This window comes from Akebia trifoliata, chromosome 15, assembly GCF_017979445.1.
Source record: "Akebia trifoliata isolate Shusen 1 chromosome 15, ASM1797944v1, whole genome shotgun sequence".
Classification (NCBI taxonomy): Eukaryota; Viridiplantae; Streptophyta; class Magnoliopsida; order Ranunculales; family Lardizabalaceae; genus Akebia; species Akebia trifoliata.
The window spans coordinates 7,056,146-7,077,228 of NC_141389.1; the positions used below are offsets into that span (position 1 = coordinate 7,056,146).

The window sequence follows — 21,083 nt, forward strand, 5'->3', positions numbered from 1 at the left end:
TTCAGGAATACATATGGTCTACAAAATCCAAAAAAATCAAAAAGTTTTCAAAATTCAAAAAAATAAAAAATCTTTCAAAATTGAAAAAAAATCAAAAACTCTGCAAAATTCAAAAAAATCAAATATCTTCAAAAAATCAAAAAAATCAGAAATCTTCAAATACCAAAGGTTTTCAAAGAATTCTCTCAGTTGAATGAGCCTTGTGACAGAACAGAGTATGAAATAGATGAATACGACTTTGACCTCGAGCTCAACTTTAATCTCATGGGGATAGAAGAAGAGTTAGAGGAAGAGGTTGAGTATCCTCCAAAAAAAATTAAAGAGCTTATAGAACGTCACGAGACAGGTGTTCAACCAAATATAGAGGATACAGACTCAGTGAACCTAGGCACTGAAGATGACCCATGGATCGTTAAAATCGGAGCCCTATTAATGATTGAACAGAAAGAAGAGATGACAAAGTTCTTACGACAGTACCAAGATGTCTTCGCATGGTCCTACCAAGACATGCCTGGTTTAGACACAGATCTAGTGGTTCACAAGTTACCTATCAAAGCGGGAAGCAAGCCGATCAAGCAGAAATTACGAAGGTTGAAACCAGAGTGGACACTTAAGGTCAAGGATGAAGTAATGAAGTAGTTCCAAGCAGGGTTTCTCACAGTATCCACTTACCCTGAGTAGCTCGCTAATGTCGTTCCTGTACCTAAGAAGGACGGAAAGGTACGCATGTGTGTAAACTATCGTGATCTAAACAGAGCCAGTCCTAAAGATGACTTTCCATTGCCACACATCGACACTTTGGTCGATAATACAGCGAGGCACGGTATGTTCTCCTTCATGGATGGCTTCTCGGGTTACAATCAGATAAAAATGACAGAAGAAGATCAAGAGAAGACTGCGTTCATTACACCTTGGGGTACCTTTCATTATAAGGTTATGCCATTCGGTCTCAAGAACATTGGGACAACTTACCAACGAGCCATGACGGTCATATTTCATGACATGATCCACAAAGAGATAGAAGTATATGTAGACGACATGATAGCTAAATCCAATCTCAATGAGGATCATCTGGTAAACCTGAAGAAACTGTTTGATCGACTAAGGAAATACAGTTTAAGACTTAATCAGGCAAAGTGTGTATTTGGGGCCACGTCAGGAAAGCTATTGGGGTTTATTGTCAGTAGAAGGGGCATTGAAATCGATCCAGCTAAAATGAAGTACATCATAAATATGGAGCCACCTAAATCAGAGAAAGAGATCAGGAGATTCCTAGGGAGAATTCAGTACATTAGTAGGTTCATTGCACAACTAACTTCGATCTGTGAGCCAATATTCAAACTACTGAAGAAAAATGAGCCGAAAGAATGGAATGAAGACTATCAAGAAGCTTTCGACAAGATTAAAAGATACTTGCTTAATCCACCAGTCTTAGTTCCGCCGACACCAGGTCGACCTCTACTAATGTATCTTTCCGTGCAAGAAAACTCCATGGGCTGTGTACTAGGGCAACATGATGAAACTGGCTGAAAAGAGCAAGTCATCTATTACCTTAGCAAGAAGTTCACAAGTTACGAGGTGAATTATTCAACCCTCGAAAAGATGTGTTGTGCCCTTGTCTGGGCATCACAACGGTTACGCCACTACTTGCTCAGTTACTCGACTATGCTCATTGCTCGGATGGATCCCTTGAAATACCTCTTCGAGAAGTCAACACTAACGGGACGCACCGCAAAATGATAGCTACTATTATCTGAGTTCGACATCTCCTATGTCACTCAAAAAGCCATCAAAGGACAAGCCATTGCTAATCACTTAGCGGAACACCCTTTGTCCGACTATGAGCCACTAAAGGCAAATTTTCCTGATGAAGCCATCTTATTTGCTAAAGTCGAGAGTGACGATGAATAATCTACTTGGAAAATGTACTTCGATGGAGCAGTAAATCGAAAGGAAAACGGAATTGGGGTAGTTCTGGTTAAGCCAGACGGGACTCATATCCCTATTGCAGTTAGACTAAGGTTCCAATGTTCGAACAACGAAGTCGAGTACGAAGCATGCATTATGGGGTTGAAAGCAGCAATCGACCTCGAAATTGATGAAATAGATGTATTTGGAGACTCAAGTCTAGAGTCTACTAGACAACGGGAGAATGGAAGGCCCGAGAGCAGAGACTGGTTCCGTATCATGAGTATCTTGAAGATCTAAGTTCAAACTTCACCCGAATCTCATTTACTTATATGCCGAGGGCTAAGAACTAATTTGCAGATGCATTGGCTACTCTGGCCTCAATGATCAGCATCTCCGAAGACACCATAGTCGACCCACTTGAGATTGGTATTCAAGACGAGCCTACCTATTGCTTACCTGTGGAGATCGAAGAACCAGAGAAAAAACCATGGTACACAAACATCAAGGCATTCTTAGAGGATCGAACTTTTCCACCCGATGCCATAACGATGGACCGAAAGACTATTCAGAGATTGGCAGGACAGTTCTTCTTGAGTAGCGGAGTCTTATACAAAAAGTCACATCACGAGGTCTTCCTCAGGTGTGTAACACAGACAGAAGCTCAATGCTTAATTGAGACCGTGCATGGAGGAGTATGTGGATCTCACATGAATGGGCATATGCTCGCAAAGAAGATTATGAGAATGGGTTACTACTGGATGACTATGGAGAGCGATGGGTACCAACATGTTCAGAAGTGTCATTTGTGTCAAATCTATGCTAACAAAATCAATGCACCACCTTTAGAATTGCACAATATGACTTCTCCTTGGCCCTTCTCACTCTAGGGTATGGATGTCATTGGGCAGATCAATCCTCAAGCTTCCAATAGGCATCACTTCATCTTGGTCGCCATCGACTACTTTACGAAATGGGTAGAAGCAACATCTTACGCCAATATTACAAGGGGTAATGTCTTGAAGTTTGTGAAGAACAACATCATATGTCGATACGGCCTCCCAAGCGGGATAGTGACCGATAATGCCAAAAATCTCAAGAACAAAGACATGTCTAAGATGTGCAAGGATTTTCAGATCACCCATCACAACTCAGTCATTTACAGACCAAAGATGAATGGAGCAGTCGAAGCCGCTAATAAAAACATCAAGAAGATCATTGAGAAAATGGTCATTACTTACAAAGATTGGCACGAAATGTTACCATTCGCTCTACATGCTTATCGAACATCAATCCGAATTTCGACTGGGGCAACACCTTATTCACTAGTCTATAGAATGTAAGCAGTCTTGCCCGTTGAGGTCGAGATTCCCTCCCTTCAGATATTAAAAGAAGTTGAATTGGATGAAGCAGAATGGGTCCAAGCCCGATTCGATCAGTTGAACTTAATAGAGGAGAAACGACTTTCAGCAATCTGTCATGGGCAAACTTATCAACGAAGAATAGCACGAGCTTATAACAAGAAGGTTCGACCTAGAGAGTTCTCGCTAGGAGATCTTGTTTTAAAGAAGATTTTGCCAATACAAGAAGATGTGAGAGGAAAGTTTCGTCCGAATTACGAGGGGCCATTCGTCGTCTAAAAGGTATTATCCGGAGGGGCGCTTATTCTCACAGAGATGGTCGGGGAAGTCTTTCCACAACCGATCAACGCTGATACCGTAAAAAAATATTACGCCTAAAGTCGTTCCTTGAAATGAAGAGAGGCCATCTTTCTACTACCTGAGCAATTATCTACCCTTAGTTAACCTTTTTTGAGCCATCACATTCATTTCTTAACCTAGGACCGAGGCAAGTCACCACCATAAAAAAAAATCATCAAAAGTCAAAACAAAAATACCAAAGTATACTCCTGACCCGCATGAGGATAAACTGTGAACGGCTAAAAGTACAAAAAAATCAAAAAGTCAAAAATCACGAATGTATGATCAAAGCTCGACCCAAATCTCCAAGTTCGTCTGAAGATGGGAGGAGACATAGATCATATTTTCGAAACAAAAATAGATAAACCCTGTGTCCAATCTACCCCTCAATAAATCCAGACTCAACCTTCTTTATATCCTTTCACAACCTAGCCTAAGCCTACGTTTCGTCCTATTTAAAGTCCTCTCAGATCAGAGAATGGTTCAAGGCAACTCAATCACGGTGGAAGTACGTCATGGAAAATATCGTTAGTGCGATCTATCTTGCCACTTAAATCGGATTTCAAGCCACCAAAGTCGTTGAAAGATTCGAGAGGGGAGACCAGGTCGAATATTTGAAAAAAAAAATGACTTGAAGTGTAGAGTCATTGATCTCGAAGCTCAACTTGAGTTAGCGCACCGTGAAAATCATTGAAGGAACTCAAGAGGGGAGTCCAGATCTGTAACTCAAGAAAAAGCGCCACTAGAAGAGTAGAGTATTTGATCTCACAGCTCAACTTGAGTCACCAAGCCACGAGGGGCACAGAGAAATCGAGAAAGGTATTCAAGGTGAAAATCTATAAAGTAAGCATAGACTGAAAGGGCATAGTGAAAACCCCCAAGGGCGCTGTGAGTAAAAAAATTAGTCTATGGCAAGATCAAAACCACCGGCATGATGAAAACCCAAGAAGGGCGTTGATGCACAAAAATGTGAAAATCAGGTCTGGTGAAAATCGTAATTGGCGCTAGGAGCAAAAATGAAAAAAAAATAAATAAATAAATAAAAAAACAACTCCTGGCCCGCAAAAGTATAAATTGTTAACGGCAAAAATCTTGAAATCCTCAATGTTCCAACGAAGATAACTCAGTCAAAATTCTCAGTCTCGGGAATGACTTTAAAGAGGCTAAGGATTAGCTGACACTTGTATCCTCGACATTTGGCAAAGGCACCATGATCGTTGACATTTAGAGTCATCAAACACTAGTCTGTCACAGATTATTCGACAAAGGCAATCTTTTAAAACCTAAAAAAATAAAAATTAAAAATTAAAAAAATTAAAAATTAAAAAATGAACAAAAAAATGCATCATCAAAATTACTATTTTTGCCCTATGACGAATAATCTAGGACTTTTTTTAAAATCAAGAGTTTTCGAAAGCAGTAGATATATCTGAGGCCACTACGTAAAAAAACCTATTCCATTCATTTCAAATAGTGTTACATCATTATCATTAATAGCAGGGTACAAGAAGGAATAACGGGTAAAGAACCACTCAAGCATTTCTCTGGCAAGCGTAGAAGGCAACAAGTCATCCTCTAGGGCTTGATCTGAGCAGCTTGGTCAATAATGATTCTCTTTACATCCGAGGCATGACACACCAAATACTCAAATATCATACCATCATGCAAGTCTCTCTCAAGGATGGTCACGCTACACTAAGCTCTCTCAAGATGATCCTACAACTTCCATGAAGGGGAAACTAAGTTCGAAATTCAAAATCAATGAGGAAAAAAGAAAAAATATCTCAAAATTGCATTGCATGGTTCAAAACGTCAATCACTTTCAAAAATCATAAAAAAATGGTATCTAAGATTTCAAACGAGCTCCGTGCCACGAAATCAAGGGTTTCAAAAAGACTAATCATGTCAGACCCCGTGCTTGGGTAGCTACATTTTACAAGAAAATTCCTCAATCTATCCGACGTTTTTAATCATCATGCAATAAATTATTTCGGATTCGTGCAAATAAAGGGTCTGAATTATTCTTTGTAGTTCCTTGCAAGCAACTCCTACAAAGAGGGGCAGCTGTAGACACCCCAATTTGTATGAACCCGTTAGGAAGATCCAAATTTCCTCGACTTGATTCCGATTTAGAACTCAAGACTTTCGACGGACCCACATTGCTATTTTGCATCATTTTCATGCATACATGCATCATGTCATATAGTTTGCATGCTCAACCTTGTCCTTAACCCACTCCAATTCGTATTCATTCTCCATTAACCGATCCATCATCCATACCCTCATCATGGTCTACTCCCTAACCAAATCTAAGCCCAAAATAAAGTCCAGATTTTAACCTAAATTCAAACCCATTCTCTAAGTCCTAAACCCAATGACCCAAATCCATTACCTAGCCAACCTAAGCCCAAAATCCAATGCCATCATAAACCCAATGACTCAAATCCATTACCTAGCCAACCTAAGCCCAAAACCCAATGCCATTCTAAACCCATAACCCAAGTCCATATTCTAACCCAAACCCAAGCCCAACACCAAGCCCACTCCAAGTTCATTCTCTCACCCCTTCATAAGATGACACATGTTGATACCTCATAAGCCCCAATGCCTAATGCATCACCTAATTGGATGGTCAACTTTCTTTTTGTGAAAACTCAAGAATACCCTACTCATAAAGTTTAGTCAAACCAAAAATGTTATTTGGTCTTTGGTAATAATCCATAAAGGTGAGAGGACTTCCCATTATGCCCTCAAAGGTGAAAATCTTCAAGTACATACATGGAGTTCTCCCATTGGTCCATTTCAAAAATATACTTCTACCCTTGCTTTATGAGTTATTTACAAATGAACCAAAGTCTACTTTTCACCTACTACTTCACCTTTACACATGTCATCCTCCTATTTACCCTCCCAAATGTGCTTTTATTTTTTCATTGGTCCATTTCAAAACTACACTTTCACCCTTGCTTTATGAGTTATTTACAAATAAACCAAGACCTATTTTTTACCTACCACTCCACATTTACACATGTCACTCCCCCATTCACCCTCCCAAAAGTACTTTTGTTCTCTCACCTCTATTTACCAAAAAATCAAGGATCAAAGAATACTTTTAGGGTTTCTTCACAAATGTCATCTTTACCCTCATACAAATAGAAAATTCAAAAAGAAACAACCTAAATCTCATGTCCATTTTCTTTATTTTTAGGGTTGGACCACTTTATCCCCAAAAGTTCTTCAAAAACTCTATAAATACCCTCATTTTTTATGAGTAATTCATACTCTTAAGCCCCCATCTCTCTACCTAAAACTTTACCAAAATTCGTACTCACTCTCTCATCTTCCAAAGTTTAACTCACTCAACTGTCAACCACCTCACTCAACTCTTAAGTTCACTTCTCAAAGAGCAAGTTCATTCAAAATCACCAAGAGACAAGGTGGGGTTAAGATGTAGTTATTTATTTTAAAGCTTGCATCTTCTTCTTCTAACCCTCTACTTTATTTTCTTTTTAGAAATCTCTTAGGATGTAATGCTTACCCTCTCTCATCCCCGATAGATTGGACTAAGGTTCGATCGAAATGATGGGAGTTGACGTCCTTTTTACCTTAAAATCATGCATCATATTGTACACAATGCACACACTCACCTATGCATGGCAATGATGATGAAATGTGTCACCCTCTTAATGGGATGAAACATTAAGTTTCTAGCCATGCATACATGCATCAAGGTTGTGGCCTCAAGGGAACTCCATCATGGAGTCTCTCTAAGAGTTCAAACCAATATTCATTTCATAAATTTAATATGATTATATGGGTTATTCTCTTCCATAGAATGCCCTTAATGTCACTTTGAAATCAAAACCCTTTAAAAAGGGGACATTTCACTCTAATGCACACACCACCCTCATCATGCATTCTCATGCATTTTAATATTTGTTTTCCTAAGTTTTTACTAAATAAAATGGCCAAGCAAGGTAACCACCTTTGGTGGAGAGGATGGGGTACCTAACACCTTCCCCATCCTCTAATCGGACCTCCTTACCTATATCTTAGGTAGACCTTGCCCTTTCCAACAAATGAGAGTCACTACAATGCCTTGGAAAAATTGATTTTCAAAATGATCAATTCGGGTGCCCATTCACACCCATTTCTAAAAAAAGAATGGTGGTGACTCCAAACAATGTAGTATTGAGGTTCATTGTGAACATTTCATGTCTACACTTACAACATGAATGGTGGGGACTCCAAACTTTAGTAGATGTGGTCGTCGTAACAACGAAAACCACGTGTCTACAATGAGATTCCTTATATTCAACCACTTTCCCCTACAAAGCAAGCAGATCGATGAGCCAAGGGTCTTTGTTTCAATTATGAGGATCAACTAAAACCGGGGCATCATTGCAAAAAACCTTAACTACTCATTCTAGAGGTCGATATTACTTTCTTTGAGAATCATGTAGACGCACCTAAGGACGATGTTGTTATCAAAGTTTTTCTGACTTGAGGACAAGTCATTTCGAAGTGGGAGGGGATGTTAGAATCCTTATTTTAATTTCCAATATTATTTAGTTTCCTAGTTATATTAGTTTTTTTAATTATTTTAGTATTATTTTAGAAAGTTTCTATTTTAACTTTATTAGGAGTTTAGTATGAATCTAATTTGGATTTAGAGTTTAATTAGGAATTGTTATTGTAACCAAATTGCAAGTTAACCTATAGGAAGGCAGTTTTCATTATTGAATAAGCAATAACAATAAATTATCCCCTTCTTGTCAGAAACTCTTTTTCTTCTTAATCTCCCATTCCCTTCTACTTCTTTTTCATCTTGCTCTAAGATCCCCAACCTATAAGATTTATAGTTTAATTAAGAGTTGCTATTATAGCCAAATTGCAAGTTAACCCTTTATATATATTGGAGGGCAGTTTTCATTATTAAATAAGCTATTACAATAAATTATCTCCCTTTTGTCAAAAACTTATTTTCTTCTTAATCTCTCATTATCTTCTAGTTTTTCTTGGTCTTGATCTAAGAAACCCAACATAAACCTTACAATTATATTAATTTTATATACAAGAATCAAGAGTCAGTATTAATTTTTTGTGTTTTTTATTTTTTTATTTTATGAAATTGGTATTAGAGTTGTAATTAAACTAAATGTGGAGAGCCTTATATCAATGGATGCTAGATCATGCCAATTGGAATTCGTTAGTTAATGTGGAATTGAGGAAGGTGATACGCGAGTCTTAAGTTATCTTTGAGATTGCATGAAATATCTTAGATGAGCTTTTGGCAGTGAAGAGGGCTTATTAATCACACTATTTTTCCTTGGAAGATGTTGTCTAACATACTTCACATGACTTGAGTAAGTAAAGATCTTTGGTTTGATTATATTGTTACTGTAGAGGGAAATAACTGTACAATTATCTGAGCCATATACGTGTCCATGTCGATTAAGTGGTACCATGCGTAGATCAACACACGGGCATTACCTAGTAGCAGGGCAGGTCAAAATAGAGATTTTTCTAGTTTTGCTAGAAGGGTAACACATTACTAGATAAGACCTGGTCTACCAAGCAGGGTGAAAGAGCCCTTGATCCGTGGGTACGGATCCACTTTTTATTTTTTGAGAGTCACCATCTAATTTTATAGTCTAGGAACTGAAACATGACTTTAAATGGATAAAAAATACTGAACTACAAAAAAATAGGTCTAGGGATTACGCTATAGGATTGGAAGGTGTTAAGATCCAATCCCGCTTGGCGAATATCGGTCTCTACTTTTCTTAAAAATTTTACATTGTAAGAAAAAATAACTTAAAAATTAAAATAAAAAATATTACCTTCTTTACCTAGGTGATTGCGACGATTGATTCTCTTAAAAACTGGCGGAGAGCATTCTTTATGTGAATCTTCCCATTTTTGTCTCCGTCGCTAGATCTATTTTTAATCTCCTAGATGATATTTTTTTCTCTTAGATTTGAATATTTTATGACTTTTCGAAGTGTTTTAAGAATTTCTAGATGTTTTTAGGTAAAAACAACAAGGTTTGGGTGTTACGTATGAACTTGGGACATTAAATTTAGGATTTTAAAAAGTTTTGGGAGAGTTTTTGGTCTCTCTTTCCTATGGTTTTTCTTAACCTCCGAATTTTGGTGGTGGAGACCCCTTTTTAAAGAGCTTTTGGGAGATTAGGATTTGGGATTAAGTCACTTAGAGATAAGATTAAGTTGTTTCAGTTAGGGTTTAATTTGACCTAATATGGGTGTGCGCGATGAGCCATTTTGTTGATATTTAAGTGTTGGGCTTGGGTTTAATTAATATTTTCTTTTCTATGGGTGCCTATTCATCCAGGAGGGTTGTCTTCAAGAAAACACCTATTTTCTTTTTGGTTTTTGGGTTGTCCCTCAAGAGACACATTTTCTTTTCCAAGAGACATGATGTTTTTTAAAACCTTGTATTTTCAAGAGACACCATGTCTCTTACCTTTCTATAAATAGGTCATTTCAATCTTAAATTTTTCATTCAATTTTTTTTTCTCTTATCACCTATTTTAACTTGCATTCTAAATTTCTTATCTGCATTTCTTGAGAGTACAAACTTAGCGTTCCGTTCGCTAGACATATAGATTGAAGTGTTGCCTCTACACATGTGATTGTTGTATCTTGGGAGACAATTGTTCATTGATCCGTGGGTGCCAAATTGCGAGAATAAAATTGTCTTAAAGATATTGTGTTCAACACAAGCCTTGATTAATCTTTATTTTGTTTGCTTTTTGGGTATCTACCAATTAACAATCTTAAGATAATTTTGGTATTTTTTTATATTCTATTTTCTCAGATTAAAAAAAATGAATCACCAAGAAAAACCTAAGAAATTTAATGGCTTGGATTTCAAGCGTTGGCAGTAGAAAATGTTGTTTTATTTGACAACACTGACAAAATTCCTTTAAGAAGATGCTCATGTTCTTAAAGAAAACGAATCAAATAGCATAACTGTTGTTGCTATTAAAACATGAAAACATTCTGATTTCCTATGTAGGAATTATATCCTTAATGGATTGGATAACATCATGTATAACGTATATAGTCCAATCAACACTACAAAAGAACTATAAGAATCCTTAGACAAAAAATATAAGATAGAAGATGTCGAATAAAAAAAAAATTGTAATTGGCAGATTCTTAGATTATAAAATGTTGGATTCCAAAATAGTAATAAGTCCAGTCCAATAACTTTAGATTATCTTGTATGAAATTCATGTAGAAAGCGTGTCTATTAGTGAATCATTTCTAGTGGCATCGGTAATTGAAAAATTACCACCATCTTAGAAAGATTTCAAAAATTATTTGAAGCACAAACATAAAGAGATGAAGCTCGAAGACTTGATAGTGTAGTTAAGGATTGAGGAAGATAACAGAATGAGTGAGAAATGGACTAAGAATAACTACTTTGAGTCCAAGGCCAATGTGGTAGAAAATAATTTTTACTAAGTAAGGTTCAAAGTCATAAGCTACTTATCCTGATGAAGTATCTTTCCTATTTATACTCTCAATGTTTTGTTTTGTTTTATCATCATTTAGTTGTCGTCATTTTCTTTCATGTAAGGGATTGTTGGAAAAATCTGTAGAATTTTTTAGATTTTATTAATCAAGTGGGTCTATTTGAGTTATGATTTAAGTGGGTCTCACACTTTGTTTGGGGTGAGACCACTTGAGAACTTATTCTTCTCTTTGTAGAGAATAATTTCATTTATGTAGTTGTCAAAAATCATTTTCGGGTGAAATTGGCTCTAAACAATCCCTACTAGCCATGGTTTGTTATATGTGGTTTGTAGAACTATTGAGTTTGTGAATGAAACTCTTTAGTCCTACATCAGATAGGAATAAGAAATTTATCTAGTTCTTATATAGAACTTCTCACACATGCATAAAAGGCGTATGGGCTTAAGAAGGATTTAAACTATTAGTCCAAAAAATTCTTAATACATGTGCGTTCACACGATGCGTACGCTGGGGGTGTAAATTTCAATAATTTGGTTTCACGTGGGTGTATGCGACGGGCACTTTTGCTGATATTTAAATGTTGGGCTTGGGCTTGGGCTTGGGCTTAATTTAGATTTTCTTTTGAAGGAGCGCACCCCTTAATTCCTATCACGTTTTTCATGGGTCCTTATTCGTCCAGGAAGGTTGCCTTTAAGAAGACACCTATTTTCTTTTTAGTCTTTGGGTTGTCTATTAAGAGACACCTTTCCTTTTATAAGAGACATGATGTCTCTTAGAACCTTGTATTTTCAAGAGACACTATATCTCTTACCTTTCTATAAATAGGTCATTTCAACCTTACTTTTTTCATTCAAATTTTTTTTTTCTTCTCTCCTATTTTAACTTGCATTCTAAATTTATCGTTTGCATTTCTTGAGAGTACAAACTTAGCATTCGATTCGTTAGACGTGTAGATTGAAGTACTGCATCTGCACATGTGATCATTGTATCTTGGGAGACAATTATTCATTGATCCGTGATTACTAAATTACGGGAATAAAATTGTTTTAAAGACATTGTGTTCAACAAAAGCCTCGATCAATCTTTATTTTGTTCGCTTCTCGGATATTTACCAATTAACACTAATACCCTCTATAATGAGGAACTTGAAGATAAAGAACTAAGGATTTTCATTAATAGAAGATGAGAATTATGTATTGAAGATAAGAAGGTTTAAGATAATAATAATAAAAAATTATTTTGCATCGGATTTATTGGTAGGAGCCAAACATAGTAAAACAATTCTACAAAATTTTCAAAAAATTAGTAAAATTCTCTTAATAAGGGACTAGCCAATTAAATCAATGAATCATTCAATAATATATGAAAATATGATGATATTTTTACCCTTCACCCTTAAAAAAAAAATTACTTTTTCAACATTCAAATCACAAAAACAAAATGGGGGTGGGGGTTAATAATTATCTCAACTTTCTTGAATTTATTCAAATAAAACCGAGTTGAACCCTTGCTTTCTAATTATCTCAACCGAACTGTTATACTATGATACCAAACTAGGCAACAGTAAATTTTGCACAACATTTGCTTCATTTACGGCTTCCCAACTCCCAAGGTGAGTTGTAAATTTTGAAAAAAAATAAAAAAAAATTGTTATTCACGTGTGTATAAACTTTTTGGTAGGTAGGGAGGAGAGCACAAGATATTATTTATTTACAAGAAAGGAGGTCAGCCATAGCTGTTTGTACTATATTATCTTGTGTTTCATCTACAAAAACCCTAAAAAGCTCACATATTTTGAAATTCGAATCATTTGGTTCGATTACGTTTGTTTTGGTCTGTTTGGGGAAGAACCCAGGATTTAGGGTTTTTATAATATAATTGAGGGAAATGGAGCATGCAAATGTGGGCAACTCAGATTCGAACAGTAAAGGGTCTGGATCTGGATCCGGTGCTTGGTAAGCTAATTTCCTTTTTTAGATTCCTATAGCTATTTGTAAAATGGAGCATCGTTTGAGGCTCACTATTTTATCTCATTGTTTCAAATCTTGTTCTAGATTGAGATGACTCACTCAAGTCATGTCCAAATCGTTCAAGGCTTAGACGACTATCCAATGTGAATCGTTTCTCACACACAACCGAGATGACTCGGGTCACATATTTACAATTTGGGCCATCAGTTAACTCGTCTGAGCTGAGGCCAAGGCATCTCATTTCTTGGATGAGCCACTGTGTTAGGCGATGAGCCATTCAGTGACTTGAGTACACATGGATGTCTAACAAACAGAGACAAGTTAAAAACTTGTGAGTCGAATCGGACGAGTCAAATTAAAATTTTAATACCTAAAATGCCCTTGATTTTATTTAATATTTATTTTTTTATTAGTTGGGGAAGCAGAAGATGATAGATTAGTGGGTAGAAAACCGTTTTAAGTTGAAGCCAATGAATTAAAGATAAGGTTGATGACTTTTAAGGGCCTGGAGATAAATTTTTTTAATATTACAAAACAGGGTTTTTCTTTTTGTTTTGTTTTGTTTTTGTCTTTATTTTTGTAAGGGTCCAATGATTTTGTAACTCAAATCTTATATGGTGACTCAAAAACTCAATTGATGTATACCGTAAGAACTGTAGATTTTTTTTCCCTTCGGATACACAAGTGCACATCCCCATAAAACATGTACAGTTGTGTATCCCAAGGAAAAAAAATCTACGAATCTTGCACATGTTACGTCAGTGAGTTTTTGAATTACCCTATCAGGTTGAGTTAAAAAATCAGCACTCTTACCAAGAAGTGACCAACTTTTGACGTAATTCCAGTCTAGCTCACTGTTCATCTTAATTCCTCAATCATGCCTAGCGAGATAATAGTTTTTTTTTTTGAAGTACAAAGATTGCATTTTTTTTTTCTCGAAAATTAGCAAGATCATCAGTTGTTGAAAAGAAAGGAAAAAAAAAAAAACCTGTGATCTCACTAAGTAGGTTTTGGGAATTAAAATGAACAGTGAGTCGGAATCACAATTTTGCCATATTCAGCTCCCAAAATGGTAATTCAAGCTTTTTTGTATGTATCACTTTGTCCTTGTAGTATTATCACAGTCAAGGATGAAACTGAACACAGCCCAAAAGTTGACAAGGAAGCAGGGTGGTTGGCCAACAAAATGAGACAAACAACTGATGAATGGACCAGCGTGAAGCCTCAAATCCCAAAGGTACCACAGACATTGCGTAATATCGACGGCCACAACAAATGCTTCGATCCTGTGGTGTTGTCGATTGGTCCTCATCACCATGGAAAACCGGAGTTGGCAATGGCAGAGAATCTCAAGATTGCTTGCACTCAACAATTCGTCTCAGATTGTGATCTTAGTAACATTATTTTCTGTAGTAAGATTGAACATGTGGCTACTAAGGCCATGGATTACTATGATCGCTCAATGGTAGATCAGTTCGATCATGAAGCATTCACGTGGATGATGTTTGTTGATGGTTGCTTTACACTCCATTTCATTGATTGTTGCATAAATGGCACACATAGCGAGTTGGACAAGCATTTAGATATTCTTACTCACATATGGAGAGATTTGTTCTTGCTTGAGAACCAACTCCCATATATAGTTCTCAAGGCATTGATGAGCTTGAGATACACTGAAGATAGATGGAAAGAAATCCTCAACAAATGGTTTGACTCCATAGTTTGTCCCGAAGGCCTTTCTTCTAATGAGGATGGTGGAGATAAAAAACCACCACCGGGTGACTTAATTCAGACAAAATATAAAGGGGATGGGGAAGATGATAAACAGAAACCGCTAAATCACTTTGACTTCCTTCGGACAGCAGGACCTAAAGCGCATCGAGATCTACAACAACCGCTTCATCTCCTTGACCTTCTTCGGACCAAGCTACTTGGTTCTTGTGATGATGATCATATGCCTTGCCTATCTCGTTCAGAATTTCTAAAATGGAGATCATATCCTTCAATTAGTGAGCTTATTTCGGTGGGGATTAATGTCAAGAGGAGTGGCACAAGTTGTTTAACTGACATTCATTTTCGATCTAACTTGTTCGGTGGAGAATTGTTACTTCCTCGAATAGTTGTTGGTAGCAACACCAAAGAAAGGTTTCTCAACTTGGTTGCCTATGAGATGGGAAAAGATACTCGTGATTTTGGGGTTAGCTCTTACATCTGTTTTATGGATACACTTATTGATAATGCCGATGACGTGAAGGAGTTGTGGTCCAAGAGAATATTGTACAGTTGGCTTGGTAACAACGAACAAGTGGCCGATCTCTTCAACAAATTGGGTGTTGGATTGGTGCCAGATCATCATGCCTATGCAGAAGTTATAAAGGGTATTGATAAATATTATGAAAGCAAACTAAGGGTATCAATTGGTGAATTCATGCACACTCATTTTACGGGTCCCTGGTCCATTATAGCTACCATTGCTGCAGGTTTTACTATCCTCCTAACTTGCATTCAAACCATCTACTCACTCTTAAACTAATTAATAATTTTCTTTTGATTAGTGAAATTAATGTGAATTATTAAGCTATCATAGATCTTTCTAGCCTTTTTTTACTTAAGGTACTGAAACTTTAGCCATTTTACTCTCTAGTAATTAATGGGAGTGTCCCACGTGAAGCAGAGAATGCATTTGTTGGATATTTAAGGGGTTTCCCTTTGTTCTGTTCTTTGTAATCTTTGTTGTCTCCCCTTGTTACTGTATTCTTTATAACATAGAATCCATGCTTTCTTAGCGAAAAAACAGAAAAACAAAATCTTATGGAATTCCTTATGTAATTCTTTTAGAATATTGCCTTTACCACCACCTTCTCCTTCTCTTAGCAGCAATCAACTCCATGGGTTGTAAACTTGTAATTCAACTGGTCGATTGTGCGCTACAATGCTCACCTATGAGATCATGAATTAAGCATAAGTTACCTTTATTTGTATCTTCTAGCATTAGAAACGTGCATTCATTATTATTGCAAGATAAGGCTGAAATTGGTTGTTAAGGACAACCAAATCCATATTTTCTATTTAAATTAATCTTCACAGTCGCTATAACCACTAAACTCAAAATTTGAAATTAAGCACTTTGTAATTATCCATAACATAGTACTTCTAATTTAGGTTTTGTTTTCCTACTAGCTGGTGGAGCAGTATTGTGCAAGAGCGTGAAGCAGTCTGTTGTAGCTTCATCTGCAATGGAAGTCCCTACAAGAAATAACACTTTTAGGGGCGTTTTAAAAATGCTGGAAATGCTAAACAAAACGCCCGTAAATGTACCAACGACATTTTGCAGTTATTTGTATAATACAAAAGGGAACAAAGATAATCAATCAATCAGGATAGCAAAAAATATCAATCATTGATATAGGTTCAAAAAACTTTTTTTTTCAATTGAAAAATAATTTAATTTTGACCAACACAAAGAAATTTCAAATTTTACTAAGGATTACTAAACCAATGTGATCACCTCAATAATAATCCAATACATAGTTTTTTTACATTTGATGGAAAAAATTGAAATTCATTTTTTAACTTTGATCCAATGTTTTGAAAATGAACGATTATGAGATTAACTTTAAAATCAAAATTTAAAATGAAAATTAATTTTTAAGGATTTTTTTGAAAAAAAAATTTCTTAGAATTTCATCCCCCACAAGCACATGGCTTTGGATCACTTTTTTCAGATGCCACGTGATAACGTCAATGACGTTTAGCAAGATTTGAAATCTTACTACTTTTTTTTTTTTTTTAAGGATAGCTTTTACCCTTTGGATACTAACGAATTTTACTATTGAAACATGAGTCCCTTTAAACAAACACAGAATTAATTTGTTTTTTTAAAGATGTCAGTCCCTTTGAATTACAAACTTATGAAGGACGTTTGGTAAAACAATGTAGGTCCCTCACCATGATCTGTGTGTGTGTGTACACAAAACTTTAAAATGTTTTTTATTTTTTTATTTTTCATATACCAACCAGTGATTAATGGATGTATTAACAGATCAAAGTTTCTAGAACAAAAGCCTCCACCATTATTAGGTGGCCTTAAACCAACGTTAACCTTTGCACGGACCTTCCCCAGCTCGAAAAAACAGAGAAATAACCTGCAGATTGATACAAGATAGTTGTCGACCTCATATCTCCCATCTTGATCTTCAACAATTGTCTTGGAGGTTTCACAGCCCCATCAAGCATCATAGAAGCCATATCTGTGGTCGTCAACAATGGAAGCTTCTCCTGAACTTGTAAAAACAGCTTCAATTCATCACTCTACACAAGTACTTCTCCAATACTACTCGTCTCTGCTCCACAAATTCCTGTTTTTTACATCACTTGACTCTCCACCATGTTCTTATCCGGCCTCGGTGGGAGAATGAATCAACTACTGGATCGAGGATCGAAAGCTTGTCATTGAAGCTTAGCCGTTGATGTCTCGAACGCGCAAAACGAAGATGTAAGGGAGAGATAGAGAGATTTGGCTTTAAGTGTTGAAAACTAGGGTTTGTGATGGTTCTATTCCATGAAGAAGAGACGGATCGAACTAGGATTCAGTAAGGGTAAGGAGGTAGAGGAGATTCCCAGGTCAGCCATAAGTAGGAGATCTTCTACTGGTGCATCTAATACCGTCCGTCAGGTATCATGAACACCCAATTATAAAAAAAACTTTTATTTTATTTTATTTTTATTTCTCTCTATTCGATCGCAATATCAGACTTTTAAATTCAAATCCTTCGAATCTATGAAATGGGTTGACGGCCTACCTCTCAACCTGTCGAAAAAATCTTCATAAGAGAAAGGAAAAGAAACAATCTATAGCCTCTGTTTCTGTCTGTCTCTCTATCTAAACTCCAATCTGATCTTTGTTTTTCCGGATATTCTTCCACAGTCATAATTCTTCTTCTTAATGGAGAGAGAGAGACGTCTCTGTCCCTACTGTCCCTTCTTCGCACAGATGAAAAGAAAAGAAAAAAAAAAAAAGACCTTTCTACTAACTGCACATCATGCGTAATAAAGCTGATTTTTTTTATTTTATATTAAAGAGAAAAAGAAAAGAAAAAAATAATAATAATAAATATTTTTTTTTAATTATTTTTTTCACATCAGCCCATAGATTGTTTCTCTCTTGTGACTCTTCATCCTTATTTCATGTGTCACTTTTGAATCTTTCATTGTTATTAAAATTGATAAAATAAAAAAATTACTTTACCAAAAGATTTTACTAATATGTCCAAAATAAAAAATAGGCCAATTTTACAATGCAATAATTTTTTAGATTTTCAAGTTTGATCCTCAAACATTCCTCAGTGGAATCGCCATTGAAGGTGTCCTCAATCTACGTGTGCGGATCCACTTTTGGTGTTTGGTAGTCGTTACTTAGCTTTACGGTCTAGGAATCTAAACATGACTCAAAATTGGAATAAAGTACTAATCTACGAAAAGAAAAGGTTCAGGGATCATATTATCGGATCAGAAGATGTTAGACACCAATCCTACTCGGCAAACGTCGATTTTTTACTTTTCTCAAAAAATTTTACATTACTAAAAATAACCTAAAAAAATAAAATAAAAAAATAACTAATTTATTTGAGTGATTGCGACGGTTGATTCCCTCAGAATTGGCAAAATGCGTTTTTCGTGTGAATCTTCTTACTTTTGTCTTCATCACTAGATTTGCTTTCAATCTCCGATATGAGGTATCCTATTCCTAAATCTAAATTTTTTTTAGCTTTTTGAGGTGTTTTGGATGGTTTTTGAATGATTTTTTTTTTAAAGATTTCTATGTGTTTTTTGAGTAAAAAATAAGGATTGGGTGTAAGTAAGGATTTAGGGCTTCAGATAAGGCCGAGGAAAGTTTTTGGCTTCTCTTTCCTAGGATTTTTCTTGACTTGCGAGTTTAAGTTGTGCAACTCCTTTTTATAGAGTTTTTTAGTTTGACTAGTTTTTTTCAAGATAAGATTAAGTTGTTTAATTATGATTTTGAATTAGTGTTTTAGTTCTTAAGTACAATGAAGACTTTTTAGTTTTTTGGAGAATTCCTTAATTATATTTTAATTTTTTGGGGTCCCAGATAGAAGGGTCTTTTAATAAATATTATGTGGGCCTCATTTAAGAAAGTGGACCACCACTTAAAATTTGGCACATGGGCTTAATTTATTGATTTTATTTGTTCAAAATTTTAAATATAATTTATTAAGGTTTCACTTTACGTTCATTAATGTTTTAATTGTTCGTATCAAATTTTTGATTTTTAGGGTAGGAAAAATTACCGTTTTGCACTCAAAAAGGACTTTTGAATTGAAAGATTGATTTTCGATGTTTTAGGATATTTTGAATCAGTTTTTCGTAAGAAATTCAATGGAAGTATCAGTTTGTGTCATTTATGGGTTTTTGGTATGAAATAATCGTGGGCCTTATAAAGGGCATTTTTGTAATTTTGTCGAATTTGATAAAAATTGGTGAAACGGTTTATTTGGTTTTAATTTATTGTTTTATGTATTCGAAAGGATTTTTCTAATCGTAATATAGGCCTTAAGGATGTTTCAATGTTAAGGATATTTTGATAATTTAATCATTTTTTATGATTTTTTCTTGTAAAACTTCTTTTTGTCTCAAAAAGATGATTTTTATGTTTTTGGGTCATATTTTCCTAACTTAGCGTAGTTTCTAAAGTTTTGGTTGCTTGAAATACTTCATCCGAATTTTTGAAATATATCTAGTAACAATTTTTTGTACTTGATAGTCAATCAATCAGAAGAAAATATTGAGATTTGTATCTCCTTTTCATCAAAATAAATAAAATCATTTATAATCTTATTTTACGAATCTCGAGATAAATTTGTTAAAATTAATTATCAACATGAACAAAATCATGGGAAAATTTTCTTCTTAAATGATTCAATTATTTGTTTTTAGGATTAGGAAAAAAAACTTGGCATAAAGCTGATATCTCAAATTTTTTTCTTTAACATTGAAATCTCAAGAATAAGAAAATGATTTTTAGGGAGTTGAAATGTGATAGATTTTGATAAGAAACATAAAAACATCATTTTTATATTCCCCAACATTTTATCGACTTTTTTATGATTTTTTTTTAAATTTATTTGAATCAATCGAATTAAATCTCCTTCAAATAATTAAAAAAATATATAAATTTTGTTTATATGTTTCTTGAGCTTGAGCAGTGGAGGTGCCTGCCTTTAAATCATTTTTCATTAGTCCGAGAAGAACCAGTCCAATGAATCCATGTTACCAGGTTGAAAACACATGGTATTTCTAATCTCGATCAAAACGTGGGGGTGGGGATCACCAACTTTCCGCAAAAAGTTTAATAGAGGCTGGTGGTGAGGTTCTTAAGACATTGTCCATTAGTACGAGCCTCAAAAGATCAAGGCGAAGGGGTACATACAGTCTACTCCCCCGGGCCCATGCACCAAGTAAATCCTATGATAAATCTTTGAGGTTGGTCCTTAAAGGGGTCTAAAACTCAAGACCTCAGCTTCCTGAGATGCTGCATTGCCCATCTAATCAAACCCGCCTTAGGTGTTTTTTTTAAAGCATTTGAAATGTTAATTAATATTTTATAATAATGCTGAATTTTCTGTTAAGGACAACTAAATTAATTTATATATTCACCATAAATTAATCTTCACAATCTCTAATAACCATTAGGACTTAGTATTTCTAAATTAAGCAAATTCTCATAATTCATAACATGATACTTGTTACAATTTAATTAAATTTCCTACACTAATAGTAGTAGCACATAACATATTGTTATAGATGATGCTGTATATTTATTTTGTTTCTTTCCTATCTTAATTAAAAAAACAAAAAACAAATGTAAATTTGTTGCATCACAAAATTAAATCAAATACTATAAATTTATTTTCCTGAGATTGACTAGTGGCAAGCAAGCAATAGAAAATTTTGCACTACAAAACATTTTCTCGAGTACCCTA

General features: G+C 35.3%; 1 protein-coding gene across 1 annotated transcript; it reads left to right on the forward strand.

Moving 5' to 3' along the window:
* Window positions 1-12,856: 12,856 nt before the first annotated feature.
* On the forward strand, window positions 12,857-15,665 carry LOC147384145 (UPF0481 protein At3g47200-like). The gene is made up of 2 exons (XM_086426873.1): window positions 12,857-13,068; window positions 14,197-15,665. Exons 1-2 carry the CDS (start codon window positions 13,001-13,003, stop codon window positions 15,614-15,616), a joined length of 1,488 nt encoding a protein of 495 aa, XP_086282999.1. The 5' UTR covers window positions 12,857-13,000; the 3' UTR covers window positions 15,617-15,665.
* The last annotated feature ends 5,418 nt before the right edge of the window (window positions 15,666-21,083 follow it).

What these genes read in the sequence shown, in the direction of transcription:
- LOC147384145 (XM_086426873.1), top strand. Translation starts at nt 13,001, where the DNA reads ATGGAGCATGCAAATGTGGGCAACTCAGATTCGAACAGTAAAGGGTCT. An exon ending in GGATCTGGATCCGGTGCTTG is followed by an intron (nt 13,069 to 14,196) that starts GTAAGCTAATTT and finishes TTGTCCTTGTAG; the next exon opens with TATTATCACAGTCAAGGATG.